Source organism: Peromyscus californicus, unplaced genomic scaffold (genome assembly GCF_007827085.1).
Source record: "Peromyscus californicus insignis strain IS unplaced genomic scaffold, ASM782708v3 Scaffold_10__1_contigs__length_136768540, whole genome shotgun sequence".
NCBI classification, from domain to species: Eukaryota; Metazoa; Chordata; class Mammalia; order Rodentia; family Cricetidae; genus Peromyscus; species Peromyscus californicus.
The window spans coordinates 131,107,632-131,135,381 of record NW_026294391.1 but is presented as its reverse complement, the minus strand read 5'-3'; the positions used below and the strand labels follow the sequence as shown (position 1 = coordinate 131,135,381).

General features: G+C 42.4%; 1 protein-coding gene across 9 annotated transcripts in view; it reads right to left on the bottom strand.

The window, feature by feature from the left end:
• Positions 1–5,030: 5,030 nt before the first annotated feature.
• The window catches only part of Mamld1 (mastermind like domain containing 1), a 128,776-nt gene continuing 106,056 nt past the window's right edge, over positions 5,031–27,750 (bottom strand). For 5 of the 9 annotated variants that reach the window (XM_052740609.1, XM_052740645.1, XM_052740656.1 and 2 more), the window contains 2 exons: positions 9,343–9,427; positions 5,031–7,247 (listed from right to left, as the gene is read on the bottom strand). In XM_052740609.1, coding sequence (XP_052596569.1) covers positions 6,178–7,247; positions 9,343–9,427 — 1,155 coding nt within the window. In that variant the 3' untranslated portion in view covers positions 5,031–6,177. Of the gene's footprint in view, positions 7,248–9,342; positions 9,428–14,828; positions 15,073–27,750 lie in introns of all 9 variants that reach the window. The other 4 variants (XM_052740663.1, XM_052740679.1, XM_052740670.1 and 1 more) reach the window with 3 other exon arrangements.

The window sequence follows — 27,750 nt, the reverse complement described above, 5'->3', positions numbered from 1 at the left end:
TGCGATACTGGGATGCTGGTGATGGTAGTGGGACTCTCTATCAGGCAATATTTTTTTTTTTTTTTTTTTTTTTTGGTTTTTCGAGACAGGGTTTCTCTGTGTAGCTTTGCGCCTTTCCTGGAACTCGCTTTGGAGACCAGGCTGGCCTCGAACTCACAGAGATCCGCCTGGCTCTGCCTCCCAAGTGCTGGGATTAAAGGCGTGCGCCACCACCGCCCGGCCCTATCAGGCAATATTAACTGAGCTCTTTGATGGAAAGAATCCAGCAGCTTCCAAGCTCTTTCATCCTACAAGTCTTGGTCTTAATTGTCAACTTGATAGGATTTAGAAAGACTTTAGACACAGAGGACATCATGAAAGAGTGGATGTGACTAAGAATACAAACCTCTGCATGTGTCTATGAGCATGCAGCCCTTCAGCCAGAGGGGTTTAACATTGGTGGAATGACCTCCCCTGAATGTGGGCAGCACAATCCCAACATGCATTTCTGTCTTTGCTTCTTCTTTAAAATAGTTATTTTTATTGTATGTGGTTGGATATTTTGCCTATATGATTGTGCTCCACATGTGTGCAGTGCCCGAGGAAGTTAGAAGAAGGACATCTCAATATGAGGGAATTCATGCCTGGCACTGTAAACCTAGTCAACTACTTGTGACAGAAGAGGTCATGGACCTAGAAGAGAACCTACTACTGCCACTTTACTAAATCAGTATAATTTCTAACTAAATTAATTCTAAATACTATGTCTACTTATGTGCATAATTCTCATACCTTATCAAAATAAGCTTCTTTTTGAAGCAGATGGAGGCCATTACAGAGACCCACAATTGGTAAATGCATAGAATAAGTGACCATGGAGTAATCATCTCCACTTGGTAAACTACAATGCAGCCCCTAAACCTTCATCTCAGATGACATAATGGAAGAGCAGGCAGAAAGAATGTAAGAGCCAGGGAATCATGATGCTTGATGCTAGATAGTGTCTTAGAAGACATGACAGAGATACTGCACTCATGAAATCTCAATAATGTGGTTATTGAAACAAGACCTACATAATAACAATACCAGTTGATGTGCCAAGGAGATAGAAGGAATTTCACAAATCACCCTTAGATGAAGCACTAAAGGCAGTCAATGGTTGCTGAGAGAGGGAGAATCAGTTTTCTTAAGGGATAAGGGATTTCCTGATAGGTTATCCTATCTCAAATGGCCAGTCCTAAACACATATACATATGAGCAACACTAAATGAACTCAGTAGATGATGATGATGATGATGATAATGTGTGTATGTATGTGTATAAAATCATAGATGAAGACATCAAGAATTCGAGAGAGAGTAGGAGGGATATAGGAGGAGTTGGAGGGGTATAGGGAGGGGTAGAAATGATGAAAATACAATACTCATGTAGGAAATTCTCAAAGTATTAAAATTTAAAAGATTTTATTAACATATACATACTAATGGGATTCATTATGACATTTTCATACATGTGCATAATGTATGTCCAATGCAGTCAGCTGTCTCATGTGGTCATCACCACATCTTCCTTTAAAAATGTGCCATATCTCTTCTTAAACTGTGAGTCAAAATAAACTCTTTCTTAAACTGCTTTTGTCAGATATTTCATCACAGCAATGAAAATACTAACTGATCTATGTCATTTTTTCCGGGGGTCAATGGGGGACCCAAGAACTCTGAACAGATGAATCTCACTCTTCTTAGCTGAGATGCTCAGATACTGAGCAGCTACTGGGGTGCTGGGATGCTGGGTGTGGTCTCAGAAGATAGAGCCAGAAGATAGGGAGAGGATGAAGGCACCTTAGTAAACTGAGAATTAGAAGTGGAAGGAGCAACATCTTCTTGGGGACCTCAGAGAAGGAGTAGCCCATTGCCCTGCCCAAGAGAAAAAAAAACCCAGGGGCCAAGTGTATCATAGCTCTGTTGAAGGGGCACTCCCCACTGCTACTGGGGAGTAAGCAACTTGCCTTGGCTTTATGGGTGCAAAGAAATTGTTTTGACAAGAGGACTTAGGAAGAGGAACTGAGCAGGAACCAAATTTTTCTGGGTTGGGGGTGAGAGGAAAAGGGAAATGAGTGCCAGCACTCCTTGGAAAGGGAAGTAATGAGCAAGAGATGGTGCTGTATAGGTGTCCTTGGGAGGAACCCTACAGAGGATAGGCTGGTGGGCTAGGTGAGAGGGAGCAGTGATAGCAGCACTGTGGGAGTACACATTTGTAAGAAGGAGTAACCTGGGACAACTATCATTCAGAAGCAGAAACCACTGATTTAAGAGGAGTGCAGTGAAGTGCAGGAGGGTCAGGTGACAGAAAGTGATCAGAGAGCTGTTCTGTTCTGTGGCCCACCCTTGCTCAGCCTTGAGTTTGCCAGGGTAGGTGACTCAGAAAGTTTGACCCTCTGGGAATGTGAGATGGAGCCAGCACAGTGGATCAAGCTCCACTTTTATTTTGGATCACAGTAGACTGGCAGAGCTAGCTGTGAGATTCTTGGGCAGGCTAAGGAGGTATCTTGGGAGAAATTGGAGAGAGCTTTTACAGAGCCTGTAATGTAGCTTTGGGACTGGCCGGTTCTGAGGACTAGCTCATTAGTACCATATGATTACCATATGCAATTATTGCTGGAATTGAGTCTAATCACAACCAACAAAGTGCCAATGAGCTTCCTGCCACCCAGCTTTTGCTTCCCTTGGGCTGTGGCTTGCCTGATGAACAACTAGGGCCTGCTTGATGTGTGGATGATATGACAGGGCAGTAGGGCGTGAGGAGAAAGAGGCATCAAGATTAATAAATGAAAGAAATCAATGACAGAGGAGGGAGGGAACTACCTATGACTAAGGGGCTATGTATAGGGGACAGCATGCATAAGAAAGAGACATAATGTATAATTGTGGTAGAATGTACATGCTATGTAAATGACTTATAAAGGGTCCCAACACCAGTGACCAGGGCTTTTGAGCCCCAGATCCTATCTCAATTCTTTAGCCTAATTCCATTCTCAGGGGTGCCCTTTTTTTCTTAGTAAAGAAACTGCCTCTATTTCTGTGACAATCCATGTATCCCTGGTTTACCACATGTATATATGAGCAAATACAAATGGACTCAATAAGTTGTATATGCATATGTAAGTATGTAACAACACAAATTAAAGAAAAGACTTTGAATTTGAGAGAGAGAGTAAAAGGGGAAAAGTGAGAAGTTAGAGGCAGGGATAGAAGGGTTGGTGGGATATAAACACAGTACTCACATAAAGACATTCTCACAAAACTTTTCAATAAAATAAAAAGGTCCTGGAAATCTCAATGGGTATCCTCCAGACTTTGACCCATGCCTGTAACAATGGAGACTTCAGACAGAAGAACAATCCTTATAGGGAGTAATGACTGACTATAGGCACATCTCTTACCTGGACCTAAAAGGAATGCTCATCAGGTAGTCACAGAGGCCAGTGTGAGCAGGGGCCAACAAAACCAGGGATTTGGGCATTAGGGCTATTCCTCTGAATGCCCTCTACTGAGCCACTGACTGAGGAGGCTACTCTATCCCTGGGGACCTTTGCCCTTAGTCATGGCATTGAATGTTGGGTGTGGGCATCTTCTAAGAGTATTTTACATTGGGTTTCAGCTGCTGCTTCAGCTGGGCTCTGTGTGTGTGTGTGTGTGTGTGTGTGTGTGTGTGTGTGTGTGTGTGTGCGTGCTTTGTGCTCCTATTGGCTCCCAACCGCCTTTAGGAAGATATGTTTCCATTTATGAACTCCTGTCACCTACTGACTAGGTCCTGTCAACCTGGTGGAAAAGGCAAAGTTCTTATTAGGGTCCCCTTCAGAGGAGGCTAAAATCAGGTGAAGTTCTTTGGAAAGCACTTGTCATGATGGACAGGGCCCAAGGATAAGTCACATGGGAGTCTCTTGTTTTTGCATCTGTCTAAATGGGAACTGATTACTGTGGGCAAAGTCTCTGACTGTAGATGCTGATCCAGGAGTGGGAGAAGAAAAGGGGGTGGTGGTTATATCTCACACTGCTGTGGGCAGCAGGTTTTTAAAAGGCTTGGGTCTGGGACCCTGGGGGTGAAGCTCCTCCTCCAGAGGAAGTGAGGCAGATCTCAGGCATGCTTTTTCATTAGTGGCCTGGACCCAAAAGGGAGGTAATGGGGGCCTTTCCTTGTACCATTGCTGAACTCTTCTGACTCCACATTTCCAAATGAACAGAGTGTGGTGCAAGCTAGACCAAACCAGGGGAAAGGATTTTAGACCTTTGAGCACACTGTAAATGTGCACACCTGCTTAGGCATACTACTGGGGTTCTACGTCTGTCTATGAAATGCAGGTCTACTTCTTCAGCAGTGGGGCCAAGCATTTCACCATCTTAGGATCAGTCTCTACCAACCCTCTATGTATGAGCGCCCTTTCTGCAAGAAGAACTGGATCTGGCCCTTTGTGGTTTGTTGTCTGCAGTATCTTCCCCACTGCCTGGGGCCACCTCATCTCAAGTGGATGAAGCAGGAGCTCATTTCTCTATGGAGCCACACTTAGCCCATATTGTAGGGCTGCATCAGGGTCTGACCAGGGAGAGAAAGTATGTATTCTCACAGGGTAGAAGGATGGTGGTTGGGAGCCCTCAGAGTGTTTCTCTCTACCCCTAGCCCCAGCCTGGAATTTCCAAAGTGGCTGCTTGTTCCCTGTTTCAGCCTCTGTAAGATGAAGGGCTGAGGTCAAACTGACTTGCTTCTGGGCCTTAATAATAAAACATTCCACAACATATGCTGTGAAATTTGTCACACCCACATGCGTACATGTGCACAGGCATACATGCACACACACACACACACACACAGAGAGAGAGAGAGAGAGAGAGAGAGAGAGAGAGAGAGAGAGAGAGAGAGAGAGAGAGAGAGAGACTCTGCTGCAGAATTTTTGTGGTGCATAGGATAGCAGCAGCTTCTGAGGGCACCAAAGTCATAGCTGACTTGGGTTTGTGGGGATTAGAGGCTCCATGAAGAAAATGAGAACACAGAGACACTTTTCTCCTGGCTGTTTATTACAGAACAAAGGGGTAAAACCAAATTAATAACAACAACAACAACAACAAAAACCACACTGGCCCAAAACAGATGCCAGATTTCAAATGTAGAATCAAAATACAAGGTGGCAATTAAAATGTGATTACACAAAATCTGGACACTGAGAAAAGTTTACAAGACAGTGGCTGTGGATTTTCTCTAACAGACACTTAAATATACATGACAAGAATTGCAAATAGAAACCATTAAAGACAAACCCCAAATCAACTATTAATGTTTACAGACTTTCCCCCCAAACCACAGAGATTTACATCAAAATGAGTGTTAAATGGTTTAAAGCAGACTTTAAAGCATCACTCTGTGATGGTGCACCAAAGCTATTTAAAGCTGGGGCTTTCTCTGTGTCTGAAGGTCACCATAGGTGACAAAGGGAAGGGAACACTCTAGTTCCTCGAGGTGGCCAGCTCTCACAGTGCTCAGCTCAAAGGATATTTCCGCACCTCTCCCAACAAAACCTAAAGGATGCTCTTGGCTTTCCATGAGTGTCTCTGTGGGACACTTAATCATACCATGACTTTTGCTGTAAATGCTCATTAGGGAAGAACTAGCTGAGACTTAAAGGCTTGCGAGAGATAGAGTCACACGGGGTAGTACAATTTGTAATGGAGTGGAAATTAATGACCAAGTGGCTTTCTATTTGGCATTTGTCAGTTTGCACAACACCCCTTAGTCACATCCACATCTCCCGTGGCATGAAAACCTCAGTGACTCAGCCACCTGGTTTAACAAGGTGTCACTGGAGCGAACAACACAGTCTGCATATTTGGAACAATGTATAATAAACACAACTCTATTGAAACCAAAGTTGCCACTTTATTTACAAAGCCACAAAACCAAGTATAAATACTTCTGTCATTTATGATTAGGAAAACCATTTACAAAATTTTCAAATATGTACAAGTAGCTTCAAAAATCACCAGCTTTTTATTCATCAGGTAGATAAAGGGATGGGCAGGGCTGACAGGATTCAAACTGTAACTAGGAGCCTAGTGTGGGTGTCTGAGGCCAGTTTCAAGTTGGCTACAGATTCAGGCCACTCCTTTGAGTGAGAGCACGGGGCTTTCTGGAGCACCCTGCTTTGATTTATAGTTCCTCAGCACCCTGGGTGACTTGGACAGCATTCTGGTTTATGGCATTTTGGGCAGCAGCATGCTGTTCCAAAATGTCATCTGTCAGCCTCAAGTTGCACACCCAGTCTTCATCTGGGGCCACTCTGGAGCTTTCTAAAAGCTCGTCCATGAAATCCACCTCACTGACTGCAGATGATGGTGAAATCAGACCATCTGTTTGGGACTGGGCCTGAGGCAAGACATTGTCCTGTGGCTCAGCGGTTGTGCCAGTTCTGATCAATGAACCTGGGGACTGGCTAGTGGCAGCATTAGCAGCTACATAGCATGGCGGCTCTAGTCCCTGAATAGGACTCATGGGAGAGTAGCTGGCCGTGCTCTGCTGGAGGGACTTGGTGCTCAGTACAGGCACCGGCCCCTGTGCTGGGCTGTGCATAAGGCTCTGATTGCCCAATAAGCTGAATCTGGGGCTGGCCAGAGCAGCACGCATCTTGTGGCCAGACCTGGCTCCTGGGGCCATCTGATTGGCTTGGACCACAGCCTGCTGAGATGGAAATCCTAGGGCTGTTGGGGGTGTACTTATGGGTGCCTTAGCAAAAATTATGGAGTTGCTATTAAAATGCTGCAGCATGCTATTATCTACTTGGCTCAGGGGTGATTCCTTTGAAACTGATGTGGCTACAGCTGCAGCTGCCACTGCCCACACTGCATTACTGAACACTGGAGACATCATTGGCACACTGGGGAGGCTGAGTTGGTAGTGAGTCAAGGGTTGGCTGCCCAGGGAGTTGACACAGAGCTTAGGCCAGGGTACTTCTGGGGGCATGACCTTGGCTTTGGGACAGACAAAGCCAGGACTGTTCAGGGGATCCTGACCCGAGCCTGAGGAGATAGGAAATGGGAGGCCGGTGTTGACTTGCTGCTTCCTCAGAGTTGATGAGAAAACACCCATGTGACTTGTGGGTGGTAATATTCTTGGAATCAGATTGTCCTGAAGGAGCTCAGTTTTGGGTGGCATCATATGCTGGTTGGATGAGGGTTTTGCCTTGGTCTGGCTACACTTGGAGATGACTTGTTCTTGTACTGCTGTATAGAAAAAGACATAGGGATTAGTTTTAAAGGTGTCCTGAATTTTGGCTGTAGTCACTGGGCATGAGCTACAGGCATAATGTAGTTTTCACTCCCACCCTTGGTCTGTCTCTCCCAGTCCCTCCCAACTCCCCTCATTCCTTTGCTTGGAATTAAGGTCTTCTGAGAATACCCCAAGCTCACAGTATTCTCTACACCAGTGGTTCTCAACCTTCCTAATGTTGTGACCCTTTAGTATCATTTCTCATGTGTGGTAACCCCCAGCCATAAAATTATTTTCATTTTTACTTCATAACTGTAATTTTGCTACTATTATGAATTATATCTGATATGCAGGATATCTGATATTCAATCCCTGTAAAAGAGTCATTCAACCCACAAAAGGGTAATGGTGCACAGGTTGAGAACCACTGCTCTACAAAGAGCAGATAATGCTGGACTTGATGCCAGCTGATTTGTCTGCCTCTTCATGTATATTGGAGGCTCTGTGAAAGCAGGGGCTGTGATTACATTTACTCTAATACCCTGGCACTATCCATCTCTCAACAGATGGTTCCTATTTTATAGAAGGAAGGGAGAGGTGGGGGAGGGCCTGAGGAAGAAAGCTCAGTCTCTTAGATAACAAAAGGCAGGATTTGTCTTAGTTTCTCCACCTGATATATGTAACACACATAGGTGAAGAGTCTTCTGTTCCCTCCAAAGTCCCATAGCCGAAGCAGCCTCAGCTGATCTGAACTGCAGTGGAGGTCTTTTCTAAAGACTGGAAACTTGGAAGCCTCATGTCCTGGAATGTTCATGGTGGAGAGACAGGAGCAGATGAAGGGTGAGACCCTCAGCGCTTTAGGGTAGGGATGAGTTTCTTTTCATTATTGGGACAGCCTACTGTGACCCATATTTACTGGGACTTCTGTGGAGTAGGAACTGAGGCAGATGGTGGTGGTGTACTTTGCTCTAGGTCAAGTAGGGAACATCAGAACTGGCCTGTGTGATCTCCCATATAGCTGATGCTTGACACTATGAATAGATTTTCTTCCTTTACTTGTAACTATGCCTAGGATCTTTCTGTAGTGTAAAGCAAGTGTTTCACTTAGGTTATAGTCCAACCTCCTAAGGCTAGTCGGCTGAGTCCTGTTTCGGCTGACTCATGCCTGGCCTCATTGGCACTCTAGCCTGGCCAGGGGAACACAGCTCTGTCTGCTACCAGGTCAAAGGAAGCATGGTATTTTGCACAAGAATTGAGGATCAATGATGTTTAGATAACAAGGGGCTGAAATAAAGATGTAGCCCACCTGTGTGAGGGCTAGCCAACAAGTGCTGAGCACTGCTTCTTCAGGACCCATGAATTAGATATCATTGCACTAGCTTGGAGAGTTGTTTAACTCAGGTTGCCTTGGTGCACCTGTAAGCTCCATGAAGTAGAAGCTGAATTTTGCTGACCACTGCCAATAAATATGGATGACATTGATGGCTGTGATGTAGGATAGGAATCCTTAGTTATCTGTGGAGGATGTGGGAGCACCTCCCCCCCACCCCATACAACCAATATCTAATTAGGGTAGAGAATCTTCAACTCCCTTTTCATTTCCCATACCTTCCAGATAAAGGCCCTGAAACCCATTAGCAATAACTTGGAACATGTGTGTTGGAGGGGAGGGACAAGGCAGGGCCCTGAGGGGCCTGTTTCTCATTGAAAGTGGGGTAATGGTGATGTACTTTTGTAAGCCCAACAGACTGGGGGGCTGAGGCACAATAGCAGCTGGAGTATAAGAGTAGCCTGGGCTACAGAGTGAGAACCTATCTTCAGAAAACAATGAGCAACAACAGAACAGGGGATTTAAGGGATCTGACTCTGTTTAATCACCCTCTCCAATTAAAGTAATACTGGAACCACTATGCCTCTCATTGGGGTGGATAATGCTCTTAGAGGCAGATGAACTGCTCTCAGTGTTAGATTCCTATCCTGGGCACCACTGATGTGACTTTCAGACTTCTCTCTGCCCCTCTAACACCATATGCAAAAACTGTATAGTCAGAAATAGACTGGCACTCCTCCTCACAGGCTTCTTTAGGAACACTGATCTTTTCTGCTTACCTTGAAATTGAGTCATCTGCTGGGTGATATACAAATTCTGCTGTTTAGGGGTCATTGCCATAGGACCTGATCTCTGCTTCTCTTGCTAAACAGAAGATGGAAAGGACATATTAGATTATCGATACCAAGAAACATCAGCCTTGGATTGCTGTGTAGGGACCTAATACTAGGCTTTGGTGCAGCAAAAGCATAAGCAGACACACCAACACACACTAGCATGCATATCCCACCCTTCTGAGCAAGATCACACAAGTAGACATAAAAGAGTTTGCATCTGGGTTAAGAAAACCAATTGTAATAGCATAGGATGGGGCAAGAGAGACAGAGCTCAATAGCAAGAAAACATAGAGAAACAGTTAAGCATTCTGAATGTCTGTCTGCTCAGGATGGGTCAGCAGTGAGATATGGTTGCCAAAATATAACATTAGGCTGCATTATTAGAAGCAGAGTATGTAGAAGGAGGGAGGTGACAGTCTTATACTACTCTGATTTGGCCAAACCACAGTATTAGTAGGTATCTGGGTGCCTTACTCTGGGAGCTTGAGACGAAGTAGCTATATCCAGAGGATGGTAAGCAATGGAGCATAGGGATAAATACTTCAAATTACTCAGTCAAGGGATGGATGGTGTGCTGAAGCTGCTAGGGATAGAACAGAGTGCATTCTGGGCTATTTGGTGATGAACGCCCAGCTTCTGCAGGACTGTCATGGAGTCCTGCGGATTAATCCAGATGTTCCTGAATGGTCACATGGTCTGATGGACACACCAATCTACACCAAGGATAACCAGGTATTCACTAGCCACTTCCCTTCCTCCTGACCTGATGCAGTGTGGAAAGTGGGAGGAACTTCCTGTCATTATCTCTAGGTGGGCTGGGTGTTCAGGGGGAGGAGCCCTACTTCAGGGCCTCAGGCCCCACACTCGATTTGGAATCAGTTCATAGGACCAAGGACAAAAATACAACCAAGCAACTGACGAGGCCTAAAAGCCAGACATAGTGATGGCAGCTTGTTTTGAGTTCCTCATGTTGGCACGGCCTGACTGTGACTGGAATGAAGGTGTGACTTGCCCTATGTCAGGGCTCATCCTCTCTTACCACTTGTTACCACCTCCACCTCTCTCTCCTCAAATAATCTGCTGCCAGTATGCCAACCATCAAAGGCAGCTGTCAGGAAGTATGCACCTTTAGGTCACTTGCTGGCCTGGTGACCCTAGATGTCAGAAGATCTGATCTTGGGATATGAGATGCCTGTGTAGGGCCAATTTCTCCACCAAAGTGCTCCCAGATGCCCTTCTCTGCACTGAGCAAGGCTAGTGTGGCAGTGGGTGGGGCTGAAGGCCTGTGCTTGGGAGTGTGCCTGGCTCACAAGTCTGGCAGCAGGTCTTGGCCTTAGTCCCTGCCAAGGCACAGAGGACAAACACATGGCACCTGGATGAGCACAGCATAAGCGATTTCCCCAGACTGGGCTTTGCTTTTCTACCCTGCCCTTAGACAGCTTCCTGTGGAGCTCTTGCCTCCTCCAGCTCTGGGGCTATTGGAATGTGCTGGTGGGAAGGAGGCTCCTTCTCAGCTGACCAGCAGAGCTGCCCTCTTCCTGCTAAATCACTGGGTCTGGGTGGGATGGATCTGTCTTACTGTCCTGAACACTTCACACCCACTGTTTTCTGTCATCAGGCCATAATTCAGAGGTGATCTGGGAGTCACATGACCAGCCCAGGCCACTCCATCTGAATCTGGCTAAAGATTCTCTGGGTGGGTGACCATTTCTAACAATGGCTCTTTCACTTCTGTTTTTCCTCCTATTGACACCAGGAAAGATCTATATTCCCCAGATTACTGATGTGACATGTGAAGCTCACGAGAGATTAAATGACTGCCCACAGCAACTTGGCTAGCAAGTGTAATGCCTCTTAACTGTGGACCCAGTACTCCATTTCAGCCTGGATGGCCACTAATGTCCAAGCTCACCTGAATTCTACCCCTAACTGTCTGCCTGATTAGTTTTCAAGTATCACAGTTGTCTAGGAATAGGGACAGGGGGCAGATGGAGGCTAAGAGTGTGACCTAACAGAAATCAAGGTAGGGCAGAAAAGTGCAAAGGGGAGGATGGACAGGGAGAGTGTGTCCAGGGGCATGACAAACAAAAAGAAAGGCTAACTTGAGGCAGCAGTCAAAGGGTAGCATCCTAGACCACCTGGCCTACCAGATAAAAAAGAGTACTGGATACCTGGGCCAGGCTCACAAGGATAAATAAGGTTCTGGGAAGTCTTTGTCTAGGGAAGCACACATTCCAGAGTGCCCAAAGTGGCTGGGGGAAATCTTGTCAGAGCCTAACAGGTCTGTGCTTGTCTGGGTGGTGATAGCCAACTCCATAGGAACTGCCCCCCCACCCCAAAGTCTGAGTATCCTCCATGCACTGGCTCTTTGCCCTGGAGCCCATTGCTCCCACCAAGGTCCTGCTGTCCCTGGCAGAGGGCACTAAGCATTCTCTCTAGGCCTCTAGAGGAGGCTGCTTCCTTTGTTTTGCAGACGAGGCTCTCATCCTTTGTTCTGAATCAATGTGCTCCAAAGATAAGCCCCATGAAAACAGTTGTTGCCTTTTGAAACTGACAATTAGAATTGTAGGAAAATGGAGAAAACAGGAAATGACAAATGGTTTCAGTGACCAGGAGGAAATAGTGGCTGAGAATTGCCGCTTGGTGACAGTACACTCTTAATAGCCCCTCTTGTGAAGATAGCCTGGGTCTGGTGGCTTTTTCTAAGCACAGAAGGAGAGGTCATTAAATGAGTCAAGTTTCCAGACCTGCAATTGTCCTACAAATCTTGTTGTATGGGACACTGACAGGCAGGCCTTGTAGGAGCCCAAGACTGTTTTTCCCTCTGTGGCCAAGCTAGGAAGCCTAGGGTTAGGGCCAACAGAAAGTCTTGCTAACAACCTTTCCCAGCCCCATTTAGCCACATTCACCAACAGGCCCTGCCTTTCTGGAAGCTTCATGCTGATACCCAAGAAGCTATAAAGTGCCACTTGTCTCTGGGGACTTCTAGGACACTAGTACCTTGACTTATGTGCCAAGCAAGAGAGAGGCAAAAGGCCTGGGCTGCCCAATGCTGCCACTGCCTATTAGCAACATGGATCTCAGCATAGGCTATGCCAGAAGTGAACCTGTGTTACACCAGTTCGAACCAGCATCTTAGTGTCTCCTGTGGTCCCCAGTGCCACAGCTTCCTCTCTCTCATCCTTGAAGAGGGAAAATCATGTGTTACCAGCTCAACAGTTATACAAAGGGACTCTCCAAATTGAGTTGATAGGGTCATGGAAGCCAGCAAAAATTGGACATATGTCCTACAAAAAGTCCCTGGTTTTTGACCTGATTTAGACAAAAATTACCTACCCTGTGATCCTCTAGAGGAATAGAGTATGGAAGGAGGGACGAAGAGGAGGATAGGGAAGAAAATAAAAAGAACTGAGAAAGAGGAGGAGAATGGAAGATAGGGAACAGGAGGAGAGGGATGAAGAGAGTAGGAGGAAGAAAAAGAGAATGAGGAGGAGGAGGAAAGGGAGATGAGGGGGAGAGGGAAAGAAGGAGATGAGAGAAAGAGATGAGAAAAAGGAAGAGGAAGGGGAAAAGAAAGGGAAAGGGAAAAAGAAAGAAGAAGGGCTCATTATTTCCTACAAGGCACCTCCAACCTTTGCAGCAGGCACTGTCCTTTGAGTGTCCCCTACAGAAGCCAGCCCACTAGGCTACAGAAGGCTATTCATCCCAAAGGTTAATGAGCTCTGGCATGGCTTGTTTATTACCCCACAAGGAAAAGCATTTTCTTTTGTAGACTTGGGAAGCCAGACTTGAAAGTAACTCCCTCATGCTCATGACTCTGAGGTCCCCCAATCCTATCTGCCTGAGGACTATGTGGGAAGATAAGTCAGTTGACAAATATTTATGGCTGCTGTGCTCAGGGCCAAGCTGCTCCCATCATGAGAGCATTACTGAATGTCTCTACCCTTGTGGGGCTTACACTAGACAGGAGAATTAGCAAGACACAAGTCAATCATTGGAGGTAGTTAGTCTTCTAAAGGAACTTTGTCCATCAGGGATGGCTGATTCTTACAGTGTTTGCTTAAAATGCAAGGGATGATCCTCAGGCAGAGGAGACCTATATTTCTTCTGCCCCTGTAGTACCTGAATCCTCTGTCCCACTGGTTTTAGTGACCACGGATTGAGAGAATGCAGACCTGGCTCTCAAAGTGGAGATCCCACTGTGCATTTACCCCATCATGAAAGGCATTGGCTTTGGCACAGAATTACTGATGTTGGGAGTAGGAATCCTCCAGTCAAGCTAGCAGTAATCTTCTCACATGGCTTCTGTGGCCAAGAAAGAGCTGGGCAGGACCAGGTGAAAACATGACATTCAGAGTAGATGGAGTCTCCTGGGGTTTTGACAATTCAGTTTCCCTGGGAGCTTTGGGTTGGACAAGATTCTTCTGGTTTCAGCTGAAGAGGGGGAAGCTAAGGAGTGCTGTGACTCTGAGGGAGAGAGAAATCAATAGCCCTTGACTGGAAAGCACGGTTTGTTCTTCCAGGCCAGGGCACTCAGGATAAAGAGAACAAAGCTGTGTGTACTAAAGCAGAATTTCCATTAAAGGCCAGAATCTCAGGAGGTCCTTTCAGCTTGATGACCATCTTCTGCAGGTTTCTGTACAGATAGGACAGATATCCTGTGGGCATTGATATTTCAGATCTCAGAACAATAACTCTATGGTTCAAATGAAATCTTCTGCCAAGGCTGGTATCCATCACTTTGCTCTCATGACCACTAATGGGACTCTAAGGCATGCCAAGTCATTCTTTCTAGACTCAAGAATTGAGAGAGAGGCTGAGCTAAACTCATAGATAACTTTCAAAAGCTTGGCATCGAGCACTGAAATGTGTCCCACTAGACTGCCTGTCCTTTAGTGGGGTGATCCAGCTGTCCATTTCTGGAGCAGGAGTCTTGAGTAAGGCCAAAGAATGGTATGGGATGCAGAGCTCATAGCAGATCCCTATCAGGAGGCAGAGTTTCTGAATTTTCACTAGGTATCAGAAAGGCAGGCACTGGGTGGGAGATTTGGAGATGCAGCCTCCCAGCCTGGACACAGGGTCAGGCAGGCAGGCAAATAAGCAAATGGGGGTGCTAAAAGGTGGGTGTCAATGGGAGAGATTGCCCTCAGCAATCTCCAAATGTTTCTAGAGATAAGGTCAAGGTGCTTGGGCTGCTCTGCTTGCTTAAGTTCTTCACTTTCCCAAAGAATGTTAAGAAAGAAGTGTAGAAGGTACTAGAAGTCCCTCATAGTTGTAAAGAGCCCTATGGGTTGCAAAGGGCCTACTTTTCAGAGCTGTCACCTCCTGAATCCCTCCCAAATCCCCATGAGGCAGGCTGGCAGGCTGAGCAGGGGAATGTGCCCCAGCTGACAGATGAGGAAAGTGAGGCACAAGGGGGAGAGACTTACCTGCAGCATCGCAGCTAGGCAGTAGTGGAGCAGGCACCTGCTTCCAGGCCTTCGGATCCCAGCCGCCCCAGGGGGCTGCCTCTGAGGTGCTGTACGAGGAGGTGACTCGGGCCAGCTCATGAGCAAAGGAGCTGCCGGGCAGGAAGGACTCACTCCCCAGGGCCTGGCAGGATGGGGGCTGTCGCCCCAGGCTGACCTGGGGAGGCCTGGCTTCCCCAAGCTTGCAGGCTTTGTCTACATGAGTCTACAACAACCGATTGAACAATCCATCAGCTGTTTGGCCACAAAAGGCTTCTGACTGATTTGTCACTGCCCTGACCAACTAATTGGGTTCTTTGAGTATTGTGGTTATACACATCGACTAGTCCGGGGAAACAAAACCAAATATCTTTATGCTCTCAGCTTGCTATGGATCACAGACTCCTTTGAGGATCATTTGGAAGGTATGGTCTCTCTCCACAGAAAATGCACTTACTGTGTGACATCTCCTCCTCCCTGTACCAATGATTTTTTTATGTATTTTGGTTGGTTTGGGGGAATACTAAATGCCCATAAAAGGATTTCAAATGAGTGATGTTCTTCTTTAAGCAATCACTGTCTTATTGGAAGCAGGAATAAAGCTAAGTCAGATAGCTGGTTCATTGACAATGATTTTGGCATATTCAAATCCCTCCCACCCTCACCCCACCCTCATAACAGAACATACAACTCAACCATGGTTTGTAGGTACTAGTGTGTAGACATGCTGAGGTGAGTGCAAAACCAGTCAAGCATGTGCCTCCTATCAGCTGTACTCTGAGCTGCATCCCTCACTGCACCAGACTTGGATAGGGCCTTAAGGTTTGGGGGCTAGTGTGGACATGAGCTTCCTTGCCATCTTGTCTTACAAGACAAGAATTTCACCAGTTCTGAGTGTGTGAAATGCATGTCAGTTCCTTCAGCTAGGAAATTAAAATGACCTTATCCTGATGCCCACATTAGCAAAGGCAAAACTCAAATAGGTGGCCAGCAGAGCCTTGACACTCTGACAAGCACACAAGTGTCTAGCAGCAGTCATGCCTCAAAGGATAGGGGAAGCCTGCATGATAGGGAGCTGTTCTTCTTTTCCTGTATCAGGCAGTGTCTCTTGTTTTTCATCTTTGAGCTATAAGTGGTCCACTGTGTCTACCAAGCAGCCCAGGGGAAAGGGGAATATTCATTCCCTGAATCCAAGAAAAACTTTTGGATGCATTCAACTCACTACAAGAAATACTTAGTGACCATCTATGCATATTACTTGATATAACAATAAAAACTATACCGGTAAATTTATCAATCATTTACTGTGCTCCCTGGACTAACTAAATCAAGGGCTTTAAACATTTGATCTCACCCTGTCCTGACAAATAGCTATCTATAAGGTAGGGGCTATTACAGTCTTTACTTTTCAGATGAAGATATGGAGATCCAGAGAGATTAAATTGCCCAAAGTCACACAGCTATTTAGTACCAAAGCAAGATGTGTACATGGGTTTGCTTCATTCCCAAATCCACATGAAGCATGTACTAAGTTACTAAATTATGATATGGAAAATAAACTTTGAAGTGGAAAAATGTTATAGTGAAAGTATAGATGAGGTGTTCCAGGGGAGGTTCCAGTCATTTTAAGAATGAATTATTTATATTTAAATATGGCAATAAGAAAATGACTACCTGGAATATTTTAGAAGTAATACATGTCTATCTAAAATAAACAGGCCAACAATCCCCCTCCTAAGCCCAAACATTTCTTTGCTATTCTGATGACATTTGTCCCAGTTAGTCAGCTCAGTACCACTCTACTTGGGTAGCTCATCAAGCTCTCATTTGTCCTTGGAGAGAGGCCATCAGGGTGAGACAGAGGAAAACTGATTTTCTAGAATTCACAACTCTTCATGCCTATATGCTTAGCCCCTTGATAACTCTGAATACTATTCTATAGCAGGTTTTTAGAAACAAGTTCTTATGGGTCGAGACTGTCCTCAAACTTACTGAACCCACTATATAGCTGAGGACGACCTAAAATTCCTGCCTGATCTTCCTGCCTCTACCTCCATAATGCTGGGATCATAGGTGTGAGACTACAAACATGCCTTTAAACACTAGAGTTTGTAAAGTCCTGAAATACACATATTTCTCAGGTTCTGAAGACTTGCCTCACTCCTTTACGAGATTGTAAAAGCAAGAAATTGGGCTTATTCATAGAGAATGAAAGTTTTTTTTTAAGTTTCTCAGGAATCCTCTGTAATTTCATGTCTTGCAAAGGTTAGTGATGAAATTACTCAAGGAATGGTCTTCCATTTACCCATCAAAGTTAGGAAACTAGTAAGGAGTCATGGGGGAGGTTTTCAATGTTTGCCTGGAGTAGGATATGGGAGGGCAAGGTAGAAGAGGGAGTATGAGGAGTGATAACTAACATGAAAGATGTTTGAATAAACCATATGGAAACCTATTATCATAGAAGATTAGTAAAATATATACCTATACATGTATAAAAGGAATTTAAATGGAGTTACCCTATAATGGGGGCGGGGGATGACTCCTACAGACACCATAAGTTATGAAATAAAAGCCCAGTGCCAGGCATGGGTTACTTCTTTATGAGTTGTTGGTCAGTGGAGTCCTCTGGACTTCTAATAATTACAGACTATCACCATTACTCTTGGTTACTCTTCTAAACTTGATGGTAAGACCTCATTGTTGAAGACACTATATACCTGAGTTATAGAACCTGGAGAAATCAAGCTCGTACTGATCTGGAAGCTTCATCCCTACTGACTAGCATTCATAAGATGGAAGATACTGCGCATGCTACTAAAGGAGAAAAGGAATCCTTAATCTCATTCACCTATGAATGCTGTGAGCTTCAATAGTAGTGGCCTGGCAAGATATGGCAACAAGTACAATAGTGGCGCAGATGTTATAGTGTGGCACAACTACTTTCTGATTGGATTTAAGGCCTCCTCTATAAGGTAAAGCTATCCTGGTGTTGTTAATAATGGTCCAAACTCCATGGCTGGTGAGGTCCATAGATGCTGGGGGAGAAACTACCACTATTAGTGTGTCAGATGAGCATAGTATTAAATGGTCTCCTAAATTATTTTTATTCTCATAGATTACTGCATTTCTTAACCCTCATCAGAGAAGCTTCTTTTTGCAATAGAAAGAGATTGACATGGAGACCCAGAATTAGTTAACATGGAGAGAATAAGAGACTATGTGTGCTCAGACTTAAATGGGACACCTATTTCACACCCCTTCCCCCAAAAGCTCTGGGTGGAAGATTGTAAGAGCAAAGGTAGTAGATGAGTACATAATACAGAATTTTCCAGACAACAGGGCAGTCACACACAGGAACTCACAGTAGCTGTGAGTATATGTCCAAGACCTGTGTAAGCACTACACATGCACATGTAGGCAACACCAAGTGAATTTAACGGGTTAAAAAAAAGAGTATGTGATATTGGAAGTGAACAATGTTGAGTGGGGGGACAGGGGAGGAATTAGAGGAATGGGGGTAGATGTGATCAAATCACATTTTATGCATGTATGAAATTCTCAGACAATAATAAGGAAAAACATAAAGAAATGGACCTCCATCAACACGAGCATATGCTTACAGTGCCCTAGTAGTCTATCAGGCAGAAAAGCCTGAAGATGGTACATGGAACCAACTACAGCAGATGGCTCAATGGTATCGGCAGCTCTATTTTAGTACCACAATCATAAGTGGCCTAGAACTACTCACTTAGGTGCAGCAACGTAGCAGCAGGCACTTTGAAGATCACTACAACCCCCAGTTGAAGCACAAAGTAAAGCAAAGGAAGAGATGCTATCCTATAAATGTATCTCACATATAACAATAGATTGATCTTATGACTAGAAACCTCTGGGAGTTAAAATGTCCCCAACAATCTCTTTTCTTTGTATTACAGTTTTAGGCTATATGGTGCAGTTTCTGTTCCCCATCCAATAAAAAGCAGAAAACACGCACCTTAGCTACACAGACATCTTCCAGTCATCCAGAGTCAAAATTGAATATCATCTCTTTCTCTCGTGATTGCAGCTAGCTGAAAAACCTGTGTTGAGCAAGTAGCAGAGCTGGAGGCTAAGCCAGGGTCTGACTTAAAAAACGAAACCAAACCCTAGGCTTCTAATCATTGTGCTTTAAGATGAGGTAGTCTACCAACTTCATGTTCCTTCTGTCCCCTTGCTGGGCAGAGTAAGCACTGCTCATAGGCCCTGGGTTTTGAAGGAGCCATCCAATCCACATTCAACTTCAGACAACTAAGGAAGCGAGTTGCAGGATTTCCTTTGAAGACTTCCGGATTTAAACAGCAGATCTAATGCATCTAAATTCATTCCCTCCCAAAGATCCATGAAACTTCAGCAAGCCTCTATGTTTAATTTTGCTGTTAAAAACAAATTCCCATCAGGAAAGGGAAGTTAAGAGAGGAGATAATAGCACCATAATTTGTGAAGCTAAAAAGCAGACCTGCCAGGCACCACTATAGCTCCAATAGAAGAGAAAGAGAGGTCAGAGGACTGCTTAGACCCAGGGTCCCAGTGCAATTTGGGATGCATAGCCAGACCACATTCGAAAACAATTGCAGTAGTGGCACCACCAAACAAACCCCTCAAACAAACACCATGCAGATAGAGCAGAGCAGACTGACTACTTAGCCTCAAAGAAGGTGAATCACAAGTCAGCAGAGGGGAACATGGCAAAACAACTTGGTCTATGTGCTGAAATCTTCACCATGCTCTAGAATAGGAGCCTCAAGTTACTCTGGTACTGGGAGGTGAGAGGAATGGGGTGGCTGTTGGCTGAAAGGTATTGAAGAAATAAGCAGGTCTCTGTATCCATGAGTATGTGCCTCTCCCCAACCCTGGCAGAGATGAGGCTTGATCCTTTGCTTGCCCCATCTCTTCTGCAAGCCTGACATTCTGTCCACAATTTTGCCCCATATCCCAGCATGGAGGTAGGAACTCTTATCTCTTCTTAGGTTTGTTTTGTTCTTAGTTCTCACTTTCCCTTAAAGTGAAGCAAGGGACAAAGGAGCACTGGGAAAACTCAGCTTTCTTTCCTCTGGAGGCCTTCAGCTAGTAGTGGCTTGTCACTTCTTTTAGCGGAGTGTAGTGGCATATGTTTATGATTCCAGCACTTGGGAGGCTGAGCAAGTCTGAGTGCTATGAGTTTTAGGCCAGTCTGAGCTAAGAACAAAAACAAAAAAAACCCTAGATAGTAGTGAAACTATCTAGAAAAGAATGAGAATGATTCTCTTAGCATTAGGGTAATGAGGATCCTCATGTGGTGGGTGGACTGTGGTCATTGGGGACATAGTAGGGCCAGTATTTCGTTTCTCCAATCTGATCTGTGGATACAAGTTTTCTACTTTTTACTTCCTGTTACTCAGTGTATATAGATCTTCCACACCATTCCACAGCCATGCTATGTTTCATAATAAAGGAGGAAAAGTTATATATGCAGTCTGATAACAATATGCTAATGAGAAATATAGATATATATCTGTATAGAAAAAAATAAAATGCTGTATTCTAGTAGGCTAGCAGGAGTTATCCTTGGGTTATTATATATTCATATTTATATATTTTTATTATTCCTTGAGGTTTATTGGTTTTTAAAAATAATTTTCTGCATTTTTCTAGTTCAGTTCCAAAAGAACAGATTACTCTTGGAATGAGAAAGCAATAAGCACATTAAAAAACCCCCACAAAGTCCTCATGTCAAAATTAGTACAGATGAACATAAAGCCTGTGTAAGAACCATGTGTGGAAGACTGGTTTTGTGAATGGAAACTACAGTGCTCTCATAACTCCCCCAGAGTCTAGAGTTACTTCTGGAGTTGCCTCTGGGAAGTCAGCACTAAGTGTGGTCTCTCAGAGAGTAGGTACCCAGGAAACTTCTAGGCTATTTTCAATGTTTATTTCTTCCCTTGGTTGATAGCCTATGTTTTATACTCTCTTTCATATCTACAGCATACATTCTACAACGGATTTCCTTGAGATTCCTGGCAGTAGTAAAGACATAGCACTTTGCTATGTCAAAGGAACAACTCAAATTTAGAGCTTCAAAAGTCACTTTGGTATTTTGTGCCAATCATTTGTCTTTCTGGAGCTATTCCAGGTGCAGTAGGTTTGGAGTGGGGCATGAAATTTAAAGCTGTGGGCCTGAAGTTGCACATTATCAGCAAGAGGTTGGGAATGTGCCTGGTGCCGGCACTCTCAGTTCTGGTCTGGAATGTCAATCAACTCATGCTTAGGATATGGGGTCTGTCTTCTTCCCATGGAATGTATCTTCAGACACCCAGGCAGGTGGTTTGCTAAGACTCCTATATCATGGCTGCCTAAAATCCTTCCTTTCTACTTCCAGTGAAGACCTTGTCTTCTGCTTCTTCCTTCAGACCTCTCCCATCTCTTTTTCTAACATGAGGGGCAGCACTGGGTCACCTATTCAGGTATCATTCTCTGTAGAGAAAGGAGAGGTCACACTGTTTTCCCCAGGTAGTCAAGCAAGCTGAAGCCAGATTGGAAGAGCCAGCAAGATCCTAGAGAGCACTTGATGCTGACACCTAGTCCTCTTTGGGTCCAGAATTCTGGAATACTGCCTTCTCAGCAACACTGGCTTCTTCCAGCTCTCAACTTGGTAAGTGGTTACTACAGAGCAAGGCCCAAGATTCCATTCATCAGAGGTAGATAATGGCATAAAGCAGAAAACTCAGTTATCAAATTTTACACTAGGCTGATGAAACTTAACAGTGGGCAGACACTAAAGGCCTGTGGACAGAGCCTTTGGGATAGCTCCAGGGCTAGGTGAAGATACATGGCCAGATATCTATTCCAGCTAGCATTGCCTGGAATGAGTTGCAGCCATCTGGGGACATGTGTCTACCTCAATAATAGGTGGATCAGGAAATTGTGGCCTTTAGTTCTACCCTGGAGTTATAATGATCTTATCAGGTTGTGGGGTTGGGGTATGACACAACATGATGGTATGAATAGCCATGGTAGAAGTCTGAGGCTGGTCCATTCACAAAAATTCCTGGATCCAGGCAAAATACTAGTATATAGTGATAGGCCAGCAACTATAGGAGAGATATTTGTGTGTACCCTGGCCCCAGAGAGATACATGCTGGGACAGATTATTTTTTCTTGGTACTTTCCTTTTCTTTCACAACTCTATTTTCATTACATTTCCAAAGTAATTTTGTGTGCATGTATGTGTATTGTGTGGGTATTCTCATAGCAGAGCACATATGTAGAGATCACAGGGCAACCTGTGAAAGTTGGTTCTCTCCTTCTACCACGTAGGTCCCAGGAATTGAACTCAGGTTGTCACATTTGGTGACAAGTGCCTTTACCAGCAGCACCATCTCTCTGGCCCCCATGCCTGTTCTTTCTTAAGAAATGCCAATAGCGTATTTGGGACAAATCAGCATGTGAATTGCCTTATAGTACTAAAAAAGTTGACAATGCATCAACAGCAGACTCTTAGCAAATATGGGCCTGGATGTTACCCAGTGCTGAAGCGCTGGAGTAACTGCAGTCACTGTGAAAATAAGCAGCCTGCTTAGAATTCTCTTAAGACAGGCACAACTAAAGCTGTTATACATAACTAAACCTTTAATGCCAAGGTGATGCACATGCAACAAGCGTCAAGGGCTTTCAGGAAAATATAACTTCATTTAGTATTGAAAATGAGGTACCAGAAACTAATCAGAGAGCAATCAGTATGGGATATAGCTTAGACAGAGAATTAAAACACCTGTTTGTTTAAAGAAAACTCAATGAGCTTAAAGAAAACATGTTGATAATCTAATAAGGAATCTTAACAAAAAGATGGGAACAATTAAAAATTGAAGGGAAATTCTTGAGCTGAAAAATACATTCAGCAAAATTAAAAAACAACAAAAAACACAACAAAAGCAGGATAGACTAAACAGAAGAAGTGGTCAACTTGAAGATAGGTGACTTGAAAATAAGCAGTTGGAGAATATAAGAGTGAAAAAGAATGAAGAAAGCTTGTGAAAGCTTTGGGATAGTATAAAAAGAGCAAATACTTGGGTGTTCAAGAAAGACCTGAGAATGCCAAAGGAGTGGACATCTTATATAAAGGAATAATAGCACTAGAAAGTTTTCTAGCCCTAGAGAAGGGTTCAAGTATCCAGGCAGAGAAAGGCCAAATGGCTCCCATCAAATTTAACTCAACTTTGCCTACCCTTATCTTATAAACAAGGTCTCAAATGGTGGGGAAATTATTACAGTAATAAAGGAAAAAGAAATCTGTTAGCTGAGCATACTATACCCAGTAGAGCTATCTTTTCTAGAAAAGGAAGAAGGGATAAAAGCATTCCCAAGCAGAAGCTGAGAGCAGATCTTTCTGAGACCTTTCACACAAGTAAACACTAAAGCAAAAGATACTAATGAGTGAAAATTCAACATTCAAAAGGAAGTATAATTATAGAAAGCGAGAATTATCTAATTCTGTAAGCATGGTACATAAATTATTCATAGCCTTAGGATGAAGACTAAAGCAAAAATGAAAAATATGAATATATTAATATACTAAAAGATGAGCAATACACAAAGTCATAAAGTGGAGTATCAAAGATTCAAAATATGAGGAGAAATGGAGTGCAAATGGAAAGTGTTCTTAGTATATTTTCTCTTACTCTTTTGATTCTGTAGTTAATCTTTACAACCATGCTAAGAAACTAACATTTAGAAAATAAATTATTTTTATATGCCTCATGGTAGCCATAAAGTAAATATCTATAATAGGAAACTCAGATATAAATCAGGAACCAAACACATGATTGGATTTATCCAGATAGCCACAAAGGAGAGGGGGGAAAATAGACTACAATATGATTAGAAAATAACTTTAAATAACAATGATAGTAAGATCTTACATACCAGTAATTACCTTAAATGTAAATGGATCAAATTATCTAATTAAAATGCATAGAATGATAAGACTGATAAAAATGAAAGACCCAATCACATATTGGTTACAAGAAACTAATTTATCTTTAAGAACACACATATACTAAAAATGAGAGGATGAGATAAGAACATTTCATGTAAAAAGGATTACAAAAAAAGAGGAAGCAGTCATACTTACATCAAATAAAATAGATTTTTAAATCCAAAACAGTAAAAAGAGATAAGGGAAGGTTATCATCTAGTGTCTAAGGGGTTTGGATTTTAACAGCTCATTAACACCTAAACTCATCAGTTGAAGGCTCTCCCTCCAGCTCATGGTGCTATTGGAAGGTGGTGGAATCTTTTGGAGTAGGGTATAGTTATAGGAACTAAAGTCATTGTGTGTATGAGTGTGTATGTGTGTGTGTGGGGGGCGTGTCCTTGAAGGTATTTGGGGCCTTGGCTCATTCCTCTTGATTTAGCTTCCTAGACACAAGAATGTGAAATAGTTTGTTCCACCATTCACTCTCCCTCTGATTTTCAGGTTCACTCTAGGTGCAAAGCAATGGGTGCCAAGCCACTGTGGACAGAAACCTTGGAAACTGTGAGCCAAAATACATCTCTCCTCCTTTTTGGTTGTATCTAGTATTGTGGCACAATGACAGAAAGTTGATGAACACATGCACTGGATATCTGAATGTGCAAATGTATAATTCAAATTTTAATAGACCTATAGGGAGAGCTAGACTCCAATACAATAATATTGGAGACATTAACACTTTACTTTCAACAATGAATGGATCATCCAAATGGAGAATCAAGAAATAGATGGTGGAGTTAAATTTCAACTGAGATCAAATGGACCTAATAGTTATCTATAGAACATCCCATTCCAACAGCTATAGAATACACATTTTACTCTGTGCAGAATATTATCTAGGAGAGATTAATAATAAAAGCATTAAATAGTATAGACTATACAGTACTCCATAAAATAAGTCTCGATAAATTTAAAAGAACTTAAATTATATTGGATATTTTTTTCTAATTATAATTTAATAAAGTCAGAAATCAAGAAAAAGAGAAATATTTGAAACTATGAACACATGGAAATTAAATAACTTGCTTTTAAATACCTAATGAGTCAAGGAAGAAATCAAGAAGAAAAGTTTTCATTTATTATTATTATTATTATTATTATTATTATTATTATTATATGTATATGAGTGTTTTGCCAGCTTGTATGTCTGTGCACCACATATGTGCAATTCCCACAGAAGTCAGAGGAGGGCATCAGATCTCCTGGAACTGGAGTTACAGATGATTATGAGCCATCATGTGGGTACTGGGAATGGAATCCAGGTTCTCTGGAAAGGCAAACAGTGCTCTTAATCACTGAGATATCATTCCAACCCTGAAGAAGAAAATTTAAACTTCCTTGAAACATGTGAAAATGAAGATCCAATCAATGGGATACATCCAAAGCACTACTGAGAGGGAAATTTATAACAATCAACACCCATATCAAATAAGAGAAAGATCTCCAATACGGCATCCCAAGGAACTAGAAAAGCTAAAACTAACTGAACCTAAATTTAGAAGGAAAAAATTAAAACTCCAATCAGAAAACAAACAAACAAACAAAACAAAACCCCAAAGAAATAGAGGCTAAGAAAATGTAGTCAAAATGATCAATGAAACAGAGATGATTCTTTGAGAAGACAAAAGAGAGCCAGTGAGATGAATCAATGGGTAATGGAGCTTGCTATGAAAGCCTGGTGATCTGAGTTCAATCCTGGAAATCAAATAAAGATGAAAGGAGAGAACCCACTCCACAAATATGTTATCTGACTTCCATATGTGTTGTGGCATGTGCTCTCCCATATCATGCAAACATAATAATAATAACAGCAACAGCAGCAGCAGTAGCAGTAACAACAATATTTTTTTAAAAAAGATAAAACAGACAGGTAGGTTAAGAAAAGGAGACACAAATAAATAAAATTAAAAAAATGAAATACAAGATGTTACAACCAACACCACATAAATACAGAATAGGCATTATTATGAATAACTATATAGTAAGAAATTTGGTAGTTTAGAAAATAGACAAATTCTTAATAGACATATATATCTTACCAGCACAGAATCACAAATAACAGAAAACCTGAACAGACCAATAGCAAGAGGATAGATTCAATCAGCAATATAAATGTGCTCCATTAAAGAAAAATGAAAGACTATATAGTTTTATGGTTTAAATAAAGCCAATTTTCTTATTTCCAAAATCAAGGAAGAAGGGATTCTTCTAAACACATCACATGAGGCTAACAATAACCTGATTTCCAAACCAGATAAACACCCTAAACAAATAAATACTGTTTTTTATAAAAATCCTCAACAAACCATCAGCATACAAGTATAACAGCATATTTAGAAGATTGTTGACCATAACCATACGGAACTTATAAAATGGATGCAAAGGATGGTTCAGTATAAGCAAATTAATAAACACAATACACAACAGCAACAGAAGAAAGTATAAAAATCATTTGATCTTCTTAATGAATGTAGAAAAGGCACATGATAAAATCCAACATTGTTCATGATAAAAATATTGATCAAATCAGCCAGAGAAGAAACATACCTCAATATCACAAAGGCCATTCATGATAAACCAGCATTAACCTACATGAAATGGGAAAAAGTTGAAAACATCCTCTCCAATGTCTGTACAACAAGGTAAGGATGCTCACTTTCACCATTTTTTTTTGGTGGTTTGTTATTGTTAAAGTCATGTTATGTAGCCCAGGTTAGCTTTGCATTCTCAATTCTGAAGCCTCTGCTTCTTGAGTGTTGGGATTACAGCCATGCACAAGCATACTTGGCCACTTTTACTACTTTATTCAAAATAGTCCTATCTAGGACACATCCAAATTCTAAAAGAAGTCAGATGTCACTGTTTTCAAGTGATATGATCTTACATATAGAAACTTCCAAAGCTATTTTTATACTAAGTAAATTTACCAAAGTTGCAGAATATAAAACAGCACACAAAAATGATCAGCATTATTACATAAGAATTATAATTTATTTGAAATAGAAATCAAGAAATAAATCCCCTTTGCAGTAGATTAAAAATAGTACCTATGCACAAGTTTAACTAAGGAGGCAAAAGACCTCTATCATGATACATTTTAAACATTGATGAGAAAAACTGAAGAAGATAAAATTAAAATGACATCTTTTGTTCATAGATTAGAAGAATCAATATTGTAAAATGCCCATGCTACACAAAGTGATTTACATTCAATGCAACGTTTATCAAAAGTCAGATGCTATTCTTGATAGAATTAGCAAAAACAATTCTAAGGATTGTATGGAATTACTCAAACCTACAAATAGCTAGAGCCACCTTGATCAAAAAGAACAAAGCAGGAGTTGTTAACAGGCTAAAATGTTACAGTAATTAAAGCAGCATGTTACTGGCATAGCAACAAGCACATAACAAACATATAAACTAAGATAACAGAATAGAAACCATAAAAACCATATCTATCTATCTATCTATCTATCTATCTATCTATCTATCTATCTACCTACCTACCTACCTACCTACCTACTTACCTATCTATTTATCTGCTTATATCTAACTGATTTTCAACAAAAGTGGTAAGGATGTACATTGGGAAAAGAACAGTCTTTTCAATAAATGGTATTAGGAAATCTGGGTATCCACCTACAAAAAATGCAGGTAAATCCCTAAGTTTCAGTTACAAAAAGCTAATTCAAAATGTATTAAAGTCTTAAGTGGAGTCTGGGGATGTAGTTCAATTACTTGCCTAATACTCAGGAAGCCCTGGATTTTATTACTTGGAATGCAGAAAGTGGGCATGTGATCATAAATTTGTAATCTTGACACTTGGGAGGTAAAGGAAGGAGGATCGGAAATTCAAGG